This window comes from Taurulus bubalis (assembly GCF_910589615.1).
Source record: "Taurulus bubalis genome assembly, chromosome: 10".
Lineage (NCBI taxonomy): Eukaryota > Metazoa > Chordata > Actinopteri > Perciformes > Cottidae > Taurulus > Taurulus bubalis.
This window is the reverse complement of record NC_136598.1, coordinates 10,410,344-10,423,794: the sequence shown is the minus strand read 5'-3', so window position 1 is coordinate 10,423,794 and position 13,451 is coordinate 10,410,344. Positions and strand designations below refer to the sequence as shown.

Below are 13,451 nucleotides of genomic sequence, written 5' to 3'. Positions count from 1 at the left end.
CGACTCCTCTCAGCCCCTGGACCACGTGCCTGACCGGCGGTACCCTTCGTCCCACCTCGGGTTGATGCTGACGGTGCTGCCTCTGCGCGCCCAGTGGGCGGTGTCCTGGCAGCTCTTTTAGCTGTGTTTTATAACGTAGAATATTAGCATTTGTCGACTTCATTAGGTCCCTGTTTTGGAGATTATATAACTTGGTTATACCTCAGTTTAATTTCCGTAATTTCCCACTAATGCATAGTTACCCATTTCCCCCCCCAAAAAAAGATATTAAAGCACTTTGTCAGACTAATAGATGATTTAATGCTCAGACCTTTTGCATCATAATTCGAGGCAGAGGATTAAGAGATTGTTTAATTACATACTATATGTAACGTGTGCAAACTGCAGGAAAGAGCGCCATTCGTTGTCTATTTGGCATTTGCCACACTGAAAATAGATTATTTAATGGGAGTATCCCCGTCTCTAAAACAGCCTAAACAATCTGGAAGAAAGGTTTTCCTAAATCCTCTTAACTAATGGTGCCATCAAATATAACAGGTCAGACCCTTTTTATTTCCCGAGGGGCACCATCTCTGAGCAGATATATGCTATGCAGAAACAATTATGATCAAATAAAGTGATAATGAAAGTGTCGACAGGCCACAGTTCACCACATATATTTATTTGAATACGCATAGCTCGAGGTCATTAAACATGTTTAAACTGTACATATTTCAGATATGTGATTTGACTTCATACATTAGGCCAGGGCGTATCTTTAGTATGCATTTAATTTGCCGGTTTACAAGATGAACTGAAAACAGTCATTACACAGACATTCATATTCAGACGTAGCCTCCTTTTACACAAACGCAGCCTTTTCCTGATCTAAAATGTAAACGATATCTTACACTGTCTGAACCTCACTTTATAACTCTCCCCATTTGCTATTTGTGTGAACCCATTTATTTGAGTGTATTTATTCTGCTGTTGAAAGCCATATTTTACGACACTTTCCAGGTGTACCTGAAGGCAACAAGGCCCGTATTGAGCCCGGGCCCTCTGCTGGACATGGCGGGAATAACCTGTCCCCGTTGTCATGGAGCTGCGTCTGCGGTTGCTATCCAGGAGGGACGGCCGTACACAGACCAGACTCCGCCGTGTGTTACTTCTGACTTTTCCTGAAACGACAGATGAGGCTCTCGGTCTTCAGGAGAAGTCGCTGCGATGTGGATTCAAACGTGTCCGTTGCATGTTTATCTTCGTCCCGACAAAGGGTTGAAGGAGTTTAAACGGAGCTCCACTTCCGTTAGCTAAAGTAACAGCAGCTCTGCGGGGAGCTGGACGTGTGTGTCTGTCCGGTGTCAACGAGGACCGGCCGCCTCGGACGATGCAAGATGTCCAGGGCCCCTTCTTCTACCACTCGTATCCTCTAACGTTGCGTTGTGTGTCCCGGAGAGTTGTTGTAGAAACGTGTATTACACGTCTAACTGTGTCGAGAAACTAGTAACTAGAAACTAGAGTAACGTGTGGAAGTACTTTGTTTCAAGTAATGTTAGAAGTTCTGCCTTCAACATGTTACGTAAGACTTTTACAAATTATTCAAGCTAGCATCGATATACAGCCTATAGTACCAGTGGTAAAATACTAACGTTTCATAATAAATTATATAATATTAGGCTTATAACTGTTGATGCATTCATGTGTGTATTATTACATGTGCAGCTGGTGATGGTGGGGATATATATATATATATATATATATATATATATATATATATATATATATATATATATATATATATATATATATATATATATATATATATATATATATATACTGCCTGGGAGCTTGGGCATGTCACCATGGGATCAATACATCTTCATCCATAATAATCATCATTCATTATCTGAATCTGGAAAGCATCTTAACATAACATGAAATGCAGTAGATTAAAACGTAGGCAACAACTTTCCCCTTTGAAATGTAGTGAAGTAGAAGTATAGCATGAGATGGAAATACCCAATTAAAGTACCTAAAAAGTTACTTTCCACCGATTTCAACCAGCCTGTACGATTCATGAGAACACAAAGTTCAGTTGCATTCTCTAAACGAAGTCAAGGTTCACGTCACATGTAGGTGACACATCTCTACTAAAACTGCTCTACTTAGCGGCTCACTTCCAGAAACTGCAGGCTGGGAGCCGACGGAGGCCTCGAAGAAGAGAGGGAACTTTTGGTTGAAGAGCAAAAGTTATGCAGATCCCGAGCTCGCAAGTTCTCCCTGGAAACCAACCGACGCAGGAGGTCAGTTTGATATTAATTATGCGTCGCTGTTGTTTTAATTCATGTCATCTCAGTCTGCAGCCCAAACCCACCCAGAGCGTCGCTTCCTTGGGAGTCTAAACAAGTAGCATCTTCCATTTTTCCCTGCTTTACTGGTGTACTGAATGCACCTCCTGGACAGCAGCTTATGGTCCTGCCCTGTGCTGAGCACCTTTGAGGGATGGGTGCTGTTGACGGGGGTTTTCTGTCTAGACCTGGAAATAGATCTGTTGGCCCAGAGGGTAACTGTGGGCCAGAGCAGTGTCTGACACGTCACCTGTCTGACAACTAAAGCTGCTCAGTTGCGCAGCACCACGCAGGGCTCAAGTCCTTTACAGGTATAAATAACTTCTAAATGTGGGTTCATCGGCAGAGGCTAAAGGTGAGTGTTCGTGTGAGCTAGAAATAGAAGGTTTATGCGAGGATAGCCATGAGGTCAGATTTATTGTGTAATATCTGTTTAAGGTGATCATTATTATATAATGTGGGCAAACCATTAAATAACTTAACACATGTTTGAATATATATATATATATATATATATATATATATATATATATATATATATATGTTTTAACCTACAGAATACATTGATTCTCACCTTAGAGAACAATGTCCAACAGAAAACTATTACGATGCATTGACAAACTTTTACAGGCTATCAGAGTTTATTAATCAATATGAAATGCAATTTAACATTTTTGTCCCTCAGCACACTGATGCGGATCACCAAAATACTGCCTGAGTACATTAATGCTTTTCTACAATTATGTTTTAGTAGATAAGCAGAAACAAAAACCTTCACTTTAAATTGAAGATTAACCTTATCAGTCTCAAATTAAATGCCTTCATATCAAATGTTGAAGCCCAAACTTTAAAGCATTTATTTAAAAAAAAGATATTAGATCAAAACTTTTCTTTTTTTTTTAAGATAATAAATGATCTGTTTATTTTGAATAGAAAAGGAATGTGTAATCTAAATTGTAAAATTTTAATTCTGCTTCTCGGCGCCATTTAAAACACTCTTGTGATTACCACGTCTGCCTATTTATAGAACCCATTACTGCTGAACTTGATTGACCTGATATTGTTTTCGGCTTCCTCCGTGAACCAAGTCTTGAGTGGAATCTTTAATTTATTGATGACCGTGTTGAAATACATCTGGATGAACGCACTCAGGTTTCTGCATCTAAATCGTGGCCCGTCTGCACTTAATCACTTGAAATGGGCCCTGGGCTTCACGCTCTCTCACTCTCTCTCGGCTCAGGGCTCTCGAGGAAAGACAGAAGCAGCAGGACGTGCACGAGCAACAGCTGATCGAGAACATCCTGAAGCAACGCAGACAGCGTGTACAGGATGCAACTGAGCGCTTCCAAAGAGCCCATTTGCCCCCTTCTCAGAGACGCAGACCATGTTAGTGACCGATCCAACATGTGCCTTTCAAGAACGGCGACATAACACACTGACAGTTGTAACACTTTGTTCGTCTGCTTTTCCTTGTGGTGTTCTAGCTTTTAGAAGAAATGTCCCAAATATTGAAGATGCGCTCAATCAAATTCAAGGCTCCTCAAGGTCATCCACCCAGCAGTCCTTTTTCTTATCCGGCAACTTTAACATTAGCAGGTAAACAGTCTGATCCATGTGTACTACATGTGTCATTATTTCTTGAGGTAGTCCCAAGTTGTGTTCATGTTGTTCTGTTTTCTCCTAAAGAAGCTGCACTCCCTCTCCTAAGCCGCCCACAGTTTGTAAATCCTCTCACCGCCAGGCGCTCTCTGCTGTGGAGGCCTACACTAAACGGCTCCAGGAGCAGAGCGTGACGTGCTTCAAGAGCAGTCCGCAAACTGAAGAGACACAAGAGAAGCAACACGATCGCAGTCCTCAGGTATGTCGGTTGCTTCATTTGAATGTGCAGGTAATGGAATTTATATTTTTCTTCCCTCCCCATTGATGCTGCTTTGTCTCTAACACACAAACCCCCCACGTTTCATAGTCTATGTATGAAATGGACATGCACTCGTGTTTAACTTTGACGACGTCTTGGCAGGTCAGCGTAACAAGAAAAGATTTTTAATTTTACCTGGTTTAATAAAGTTTAAATAAAAAATACTTTATGTCATTGGAGCGACCGCTGTCTACTGCTTAGAAGAGTCTCTGTGCTATAATCAGAATACAAATCATCAACACGTCTGACTGTTAGTGATAGATGGCTTCCATCTTGAGCAATTCAAATGCCTCGTGTTTTGTTTTTATAGCTCACCCGACACCAGTAGACCCCTAGGGGGCAGCAGTGTGACACAATCCCTTTCCTGCACCGGAAACACCCCTTTCATCTGCCACTGGCTTCAGCACCCATCCTCTGTTGAAATGTGTGTGAATAGCTGTGTAAAGTGACATTATTTGTGACAGAGATTCTTGAGTTTTTTTTAAGTGAGACTTGAATTGATATGCGTGAACAAGAACAAGTAGTGATATCTGCAATATCAAATTAGCTTGAATGTACTGATAGAGTACCGCTTCAAAGAGGAGATGATCCCACCAAAACTCCTTCAAAGATATGTCCAGTTCATACTTTCTTTTGTATCATTCACTGTGTGTTGTTTGGTTATGCTATGAAATGTTCACATGTCATGTTCAACGTAGCAAAAAAAAAGTCACTTCAAACATTTTACAGTGAAGCGACTCTTCCCACTGCTGTACTCTCTCAGCTTTGTGTACTCTGGCATAAAGTTATTCTACGACAGAAACCTGATTTGAGACCCAGGAAAGTGGCAATAGCCATTAATTTCTCTTTTCCACTCTCTACTCCTCCGCCCCTGTATTAAACTGTACATGGAAGATGTAACTCATATTATTAATTTCCATTCATCAGCTCCTCTCTTTTGTTTCCATATTTCAGGACAGCCAACTGTCTGATTGCAGCAATTCTGAAAGCATTTCAAGTAAGGACAGTTTAGAGAATGAGGACCACAGCACAACAAATCTACAGTATTCCGGTTCGTCATTCCAACTCCACTCAGAGAAACCCCGCCCAGACCTAGAAAAGATGTGTCCCCCATCAGAGCTAACTTCTCTCTCAGCCGGGATGCTCCTCGGTGATAACTTAGCCCCGTCAAGAAAACTGCACAAACCTGAGCAGCAACAACAAGCGGACTCTGAAGGGCCCGACAAGATGCACGTTCCCAAAGCCTCATGGGGGTTCACACCGAGAACGCAGACCCAGCCCGCTCTGCACAACTGCAACTTATTCACTCTTTGTGAAATTGTTAGTGCAGGCCGGGAGCACTTTGAGGTAAACTCACCAAACAGTCCCAGTGACCACATCGTCGCTACAAACAGAGTTGCCCCTGGCAACGCAGCACTTGATTCTTCATGTCCTAAACAGGAGGCTCTGTTAGGACTCAGGCAGAACGGGGTCCACGATGACAGACAGTTTAAGCATCTGTCAGCCACTAAAATTCTTCTGCCTGCTCCAACTGGCGACAGCAGAGACTTTTTGTTTGGGCCTCCCCCAAAGCCCAATATTGTCCTGAGCGACAGCGCGACAGATAATGCATCACGAGAGGGAACGCTTCAGCAAACAGGAAAGGAAATCCACAGGCTGTTGGCACAGAAAGAGTTGAGTGCTTCAGTAAACAACCTCAATAAGGTTTCAAGCTCAGAGCCCAAGACAGCATCACTGCAGCGCGCAGGCTTGTCGAACATTCAGTCGGACCCTCCCGCGGGCCTCCAGGGTCCGGAGCAGGAAGCTCAGAGCGTGCCTGTTTCTGCGAGGGCGTCTCATCCGGTGTGTGAAGTCCGATTCCTAAAAGGAATCCTCAAAAAGACGTCCAAATATATGCCCGGAGATACCACGCGAGCGTTCGGCCCAGGACATTTGATTTTTGCCAGACAAGTAGCCTTAGCGGTCAGAGACAGCGTTGACTTGACGAGGTCCAGAAGTAAAGGTGTGCAGGGCCACGACGCCGTGAAGAAGAAACTGCGTTGGTTTGATGAGGTGCATGTGGAGGAAGAAGAGGACACAGAGCGGAGCGCAGAGAAAGGCAAGTCTCCCAAGCTCAACAACAACTCAGAAGACCACCAGCCAAGACTCGCTACTGTCTCAGGGGCTTCCAGGCCTGGACCCGACGTGACCCCGGCGGCCTCCGCTGGTTATCACTTTACAAAGCAAGCATGGGCAGATGTCGGGGTTCAAGTCAGCTCGCCCCAAGAACGAGCAGACGAGGTCAAGGTGCCGCGGAGCAGCACCAGGCCCGGTGGCCCCAGGGTCCCTCGGAGAGAGCGATCCGCCAGAGCTGGAGGGGGTCCTGTTTCCTCACGGACTAGAAAGGGCACTGTTATCCGACCTCAATCTGCCACCGAGGTGAGTCAGATTGCCAAAACCCGAGGGAACATCATGGTGCCCCGCCCACCCCCGAGGGTGGAGTGGGAAAGGACGCCGAGCATTGCCAGGGCTCTTTACGGCGTGGATCTGGCTGGTGTCAGCTGTAAACAAGCACTGGCCGAGCAGGCCCTGCACAAGGACGCCTCAGACGGCTTCTTCTCACCTCACACACATGACGCAGTGAGACCAGATAGCACTGTTATGTACACACCACTGCCACCCTCGTGCACCCACTCTGCCGCAAAGGGCAACGCGAAGGGCGCGCCTGGCTCAGGCCCTCAGGAAACCCCGGGCTGCGGCAGCAGAAGGAGAGGGATGGGGTGCAATGACAAGGGCCTCGGTTTACATTGCACTCCCACGGATGAGGAGATCTCACAGCTCTGGCACGGTGTCCGCAGCGCCTTAGCCACCAAGGAAGGTATATTTTGGTTGACAGTCCCTCAACACTCACAGCATCTCCTCCTAATCACGCTGAAAGCTCAAACCAGTGCCAGTCACCCCCCATTTCAATGATGGTCTCATCAGAAGCGAGCGTTCTACTGGTGAAAGCCACATTTTTCCAATGCATCAAAAAGTACTACAAATGTACTTGAACAATAATTCATCTGAGCTTCTTCATACATTAACACAGTTTAAAAATTGCGAAGCTCCAGGTTGAGCTACAAAACATTGGATTCAGCTTGCAACCTCACTTTTGGCAGGACGAACAGAGCGAGAAACGAGACGGAACAACAATTACAGTGCAATATTACAAAGTAGTACTTTTATCTTCTTTTATTTTTGCATATTGAGGCAAAAATAATGCGCACATGCAGTTCTTATTCATAAGCTTATCATCATCTCTTGTGATTTTTCAGTCATCTACGATGGAAACTATTTTGTTTTGTATCCTCTTTCAAGGAGCCTGAGCTCACCACATAGTTATCATTTATGTTAGGGGTTGTGTTATTTCAATGATTTCAGCGAATACTTCTTCTTTCAGCAAAAAACCTGCTCCGCAGACAGGCCCTGGACAGCGGGCGAGTTGTGAGGAAGCCCTGCGTGGAGCAGAGCAGACAGCCTCCCGGCTCAGGGCTCACAAGGCTTCCTGCGGCCGCTCAGGTACGTGCATGCGGGCGTCCCGTGGGGGAAGAAAAGCGAGAATAATTGCTAAAGATCAGTAAACGGGTGTGTTTGAACTTGTCGAATCAGTTCTTTTGAGTCCCTTTCAGGCCGTCCTTCGTGTTTGTAAAGCTGATTTATGCTTCCCAAGACGAGACTTTCCGGATGTACTTGAGTTGTTGGGGTTTTTCAAAGAAATAAGCATTGATGCGTAATGTTTTGTGTTTACAACTTGTTTTTCCTGTTCTTTGCGCTTTATGCCTATCGCCGAGATAAAAATTGTTTTGCAGTGTACTATAAGCTACATGGCTATGATTTGAGATTCATCTAAGATGCACACATGTTCAATTTGTTTTGTGTAGGCAACAAAACAGACTACGGAGCCAGTCCGACCATTTTCCAGTTCTTACAACATGGCCTTTCCATATGAAGGTAGAGTGTTTCCTGTGTTTCCGTGTTTATGCTTTTTAACCCAAAAGATAAAAAGCCTGAGCCGATACTGTTCTGAATATTCTTGTTGCAAGACACCATGAATTGAGAAAGATAACAGCACATCTTTATTTTCCACATAAATGCATAAAAAGCCCCAACAAACGAAAGCCTTTGAAGTGACCTTGACATGTGCTCTCAGGCCTGGTGAGTGCAGCCCAGTTACACCTGGCCGAACGACGTACCGGAGGCCCGCTGGGGGAAACGGACATCGTGGCTGCCGTGGAAACAGCCCAAATACCGAGGCCCGGCACGACGCATCAGCGCAGCCAACAGCAGGGACCCACCGCCATTTCATTGGAAGAGCAGAAGATCCTCCTCTCTCTGGACAGACTCAACCAGCAGCTGTACTGTGAGCACTTTGTCAAGGCTGTTTGCATTAGGCTGTTAAATGTGTCACCATTTCCATTCAGAGCAACCACTCCTATTACTCTTTGTAGGTGTGCGGGCACACATGGGGGGTGATACTGGCTCGTGTGGTCTCCTATTTATTGACGCACCCTCTGTGAGTATGAATTTTGTAAGGGATTCGTTGCTTGCTTTATTAACGCATGGGAGGACTTTGTTGAACATGTTGTGTTACTTACCTTCTTCCACTGTTTTCAGACGAGGGAAGTGAAAGTCACAAGCCATCACAAGCATCGTGCGTCCTCAGCAAACAGCCGCTCTCGGGCCCAGAAGAGATTCTGACTTTCAGCGCTCGTGGTTCACAGTGGTCTTCTCTCCTGTCAGTGCCTTATATCTGTAATATATCTGTAATATATCTATAATATACCTGTAATACCAACCACTTTAACTATCCACTCCCCCTTGACTATCTCCAAGAGCTGAGAGATGGCAGCAGTGGACTGTAGAGCCAATAAAACTAAACATAATTTTTAAAGTTGGTGAGTTGAAAAGTAGTTTTGTATTTTGGGGTAATCTGCTTGGACAAGAGTGCATTGTTGTAAAATAAATATTTTAGCTTTTGGCAAACAAATTCAAAGTGCCTTAGAAAATGATTAAATAGTTTTTTTCACTTATGGAAAGAAAGAAAAAGCCCTTCTTATAATTGTCGTAAAACATACACTGTAGATTTGCATGAGATTATTATTTATTTTCAGAGCTGCCTCATTCTGTATCCTTTTTTATATTGTAAAACTATAATTTGATGGAAGCTATTTTGGGACCAAAACTGGCAGTGAACCCAATAAAGCTTGTTGTCAGCGTACTGATCAACTGACTGGGTGCAGTGTGTTTCCTCGGTGGTGCATGGAGCCGTCGATAAATGGACTGGGGACAGGAAATGGTTCATAGAGAGAGACGTGTCGCAACGTTGAAGGTGTGTTTGTCTTTCATTGATGCCTGTAGAAAGGACGATTATATCTTGTGCAGTCGACTCAACCTACTGGCTCAACAAGGTGAACCATCGCCAGAGGCCTTCTTGCCTTCTCTTGCAATTGCATCTACCCCGAGCTTTACTTTTGCTTTAGTTCCTATTTCAGTTCATCATCCTTAAATTAGAGCAACACCTTAGTTGTCGTTTACTATTTTCTTGTGTAAAATAAAGGTTATTATTTCAATTTCTCCCCTGCCAGAACATAGGTGCATCAGGGTTACAAAAAAAAGAAGGAAAGAAAGAAAGCTGCAGGGATTATTGAAGTGAGTGCAGTTGCCCCTCCTTCTCCAGCATGTCTGGATTTGCCCCTCAGTCAACCTGCCAGGACTTGCTCCAAGAGGTGGAGGAAGCCCAAGCTCATCTGAAGACTCATTTTTTGGGGGTTTAACTGCAGGTTTCTGGTTCTATGCATACATTCTTGAGTGTTTCGACTGAGGTGTCTCGCTGCCATGTACAGTCACGCATCATCTCCTTGTTATCTTACACGAAAAAAACTGAGAAGAGACACAAAGAGAGAAGATATGCTCTGCTCTGGTGGGCGGTGGCGCCTGCAGCAGCAGCAGCAGCAGCAGCAGCAGTGGAGGCCCTTTCAGGAGTTGTGTGCTTAAAAGGTTCTCTAGTAAAAAAGGACAAAAAATGTCCGCTGTGGTTATTTGAGGAGGGACGTCGATGTCACTTCTAAGCCAATGTGCATAAGGAGAGACACTCTATCTGGAGAGGTCAAAGCTGAAACTTAATTTATTTAGGTGTCATTGAATCCAAAATGTGTCCGGTGGAAACAACCGGCCCAGACAAATTACCATATCAACTCATTGTATTTTGTATTTTATATAAGGAACATATTAATGTAAAATCCTGTTCAATAATTTCATCCTTTTCACTTGCACCAGTGAGGGAAAGAATCTTAATACGGTAAGAGTTCATCTGTGCACACTATCTCCACAGCACTGACCGGCCATTATACTCAGAATACTCTGCAGGTTTTCTCTGAAATCAAGCACGTTCAGAGTCATTATTCCATACAATGGTGAGCTTAATGGCATTTAAGCCTTAACCAGCACAACACTGAGAAAATCAACAAGAAAGGGCGAGAGTGCTGAAAAAGAGGGAAGACATTTCCACAGACGCGTGTTCAAGCTTGTGCTTCGGCCTGCTGTGAGGCGTATTCCCATGTTTTGTTCCAGTCTGTTTAACATGCGCTGGATGAGCGTCTGGTCTGGCTCAGTGTCTGAAAAAAGAAATAATTAGTTGGATGCTAAACTGACTTCCTATGGTTACAGCTGTTTTTCGACAACATTGCACAGGCAGACATATTGAAATAAATGTGGCCGAATCTAGTTAGTTTTTTTTGTCCGTTATAACACCATAAGCGCATTACAGCTGCACAGAGTTGAGGCAGAAAATGAACAAAAGAAAATTAAGTTTTGTGCAGAAAACTGCAAAAAAAAGGATTCAAATTGTTTAAATAAAAACACACAGCTAACATACAGTAACCTATTTCCATGGTGTTCTGACTTTATATTGTGCTATTGTTCTATTGTACTATTGTTCTATTGTATTTTTAGGATAAGCAGACAGAACGACGTGTGTGTGTGTGTGTGTGTGTGAGAGAGAGAGAGAGAGAGAGAGAGAGAGAGAGAGAGAGAGAGAGAGAGAGAGAGAGAGAGAGAGAGATTGGTATTGTTGGTATTGTGATCTACATGCCCATAGACTGTATGTGTCTATTAAAGACTGTAGGGGGCACTCAAGCTCACATCTGTCCGGCTGTCTCCAGCAACACCGTGCGTCACTATATCCGATAATAACGCCAGAACAACAGGTTTTAAACCGAGAGGGCTTTTAGGACCTCCGACACATTCGGCGAAATAGAGCCCAAACAGGGAATACATCCTTTCTGGTGATATCCCGCAGGACGAAGAGATGCTGACCATAAGTGACCAAAGTCTGCTAAGTGGGTGGTCCCCTCGGGGCCGGCCGGGACGCTGCAGTCCATCTCTTTAATGTGTCTGAGTGCGTTACAATGATGTGAAAATGACCACTTTCCCCCAACTAATGGGCATCTCTTGACTGGCAGCATGTGTGCACAGAATGTGTCATTCATGCATCAAAATGTGTGGAAGCTTTGTGGCAAAATCGTGAAGTATTGCACAGATTCTAAAAATAAAAATAAAGGAAAATGGAAAGAAATTGGAAAATGATCGGAGAAATATGGATTATATTAATATACTACTAGAATAATAACAGTGAAGAGTCCAATGTATGCCATAATACAAGTAAGTCATAATATTGAACATGGTGCATGCTCCTATTTTTTTTTTTTTAAACAATGAAATGTTTACTCATCTTCGATTCGGAGTTTCCAAACTTCTGTAATCGAATAAAAACGAATAACTCTCAAAAATAATTATATATGGACAGATTCAACTTGAGACGTGCATCTGTTAAGGAACATGAGCATGTGACTGGCAGAGCAAATCCCTTTTAATCTGCTTTACAGTGTCTGTGGGTATTTAATAGGGCTTCATAATCATTCATTCAGTGGATGTATGGGAAAAAAGAGTTGAAACAGAGCCTCTGTATCCAGAGAGAGTGGATCTTGACAAAATGATTTCTCAATGGAAGAGGGGCCTCATTAGCATTACAATTGTGGGAAACTGCATGGATCTACTTTTCATGAGCACTGTAAAAAAAAACGAGTACCATTATATATACTGATGAGAGAAAGTGTGGCTTTGAGTTATTCTTAAAATCATGGAGTTGTGATAATCATGCATAATCATGCACGGCCTAAATATATCACATTTGATCCATAAACACAAAAGATAACGGTAAAAAAACCTAAAAACATTTGAAGTAGTTCAAAATTAAGTAGGCTTCAATTTTAAGTAACATTTAAAGCAGATACATTTGAAAAAAAATTAATTAAGATAATAATTACAAAACATATTTGTTTTGGCAATAGTCTGTGTTTAGGAGAGATTTTGATATTGCTTCCACAAACCTTTTGCTCACCTGCGTGTGCATTTTTGGAGGTTACACATATGAACAAATTATGAAAAGTATGTATTTTTGTTTATACTTACTTCACTTTGGCAGAGTCATCATTTAATGTTTTCCCAAGTGGGCTCCAGTTGGCATCAGCAGGGGTCCCCGTTGTATTCAAAGGGTTGCCAACAAAATAGGGAACACTTTAATTTGGCAATTGTTACCTAGATTATCTCATTAATGTGTACGAATTAGGTTTGGTTGCCCCATCGATTATAGTCAACTTTACCAAAAGTCACCATGTCATTTGGGGACTGTCAGAATCCTGGTTTGAGGTGATGAGGGGATTTCTGCATTACAAAGTTGTGACATATTTCTCATAAAATGTGGGTCTTTTTTTTGCTTCGATTTATGGAAGTTCGTGTTTGTGATGTAAAAGTGTAAAACTTTGGCACAATATACTTCTGCGGGCCCCCGGGCTTCACTGACTGTACCTTTAAAGACTCTTGTCCCAATTTATCCTAAGCCCCGCCTCCGGAGCAGACATCCCATGAGTCATAAAGTTTGATGTCCTGCCCAAAGTTTAGACCCGACTGGAGCAAAAACTTTTTTTTTTTTCTGGAAAGTGCGCTGCAGAGATTTGGTCTTCGCACTATGAATCTCTCGTGTACGAATATTCAGTAACAGTTTCAACTTTTCCGAAACAGAAAAAGTGCGTTTGTGGTGGTGTGTTTTTTTTCTTCTTCGTCTTTTGTGGCTGCGTGTGTTTTTCTTTTTTCTTTTTTTTTGTGGAAAAGTTCGGGGCCGGACG

The 13,451-nt window shown here is 43.2% G+C and overlaps 1 protein-coding gene across 1 annotated transcript; it reads left to right on the top strand.

The window, feature by feature from the left end:
- Positions 1–1,369: 1,369 nt before the first annotated feature.
- On the top strand, positions 1,370–8,975 carry cep126 (centrosomal protein 126; the record flags this gene model as incomplete). Its single annotated transcript, XM_079224495.1, has 11 exons — positions 1,370–1,404; positions 2,166–2,285; positions 3,571–3,716; positions 3,815–3,926; positions 4,017–4,188; positions 5,203–7,105; positions 7,670–7,788; positions 8,151–8,220; positions 8,420–8,629; positions 8,718–8,782; positions 8,884–8,975. The coding sequence occupies 11 exons, from the start codon at positions 1,370–1,372 to the stop codon at positions 8,965–8,967; spliced, it is 3,036 nt and encodes a 1,011-aa protein (XP_079080621.1). The 3' UTR covers positions 8,968–8,975.
- Between the last annotated feature and the right edge of the window lie 4,476 nt (positions 8,976–13,451).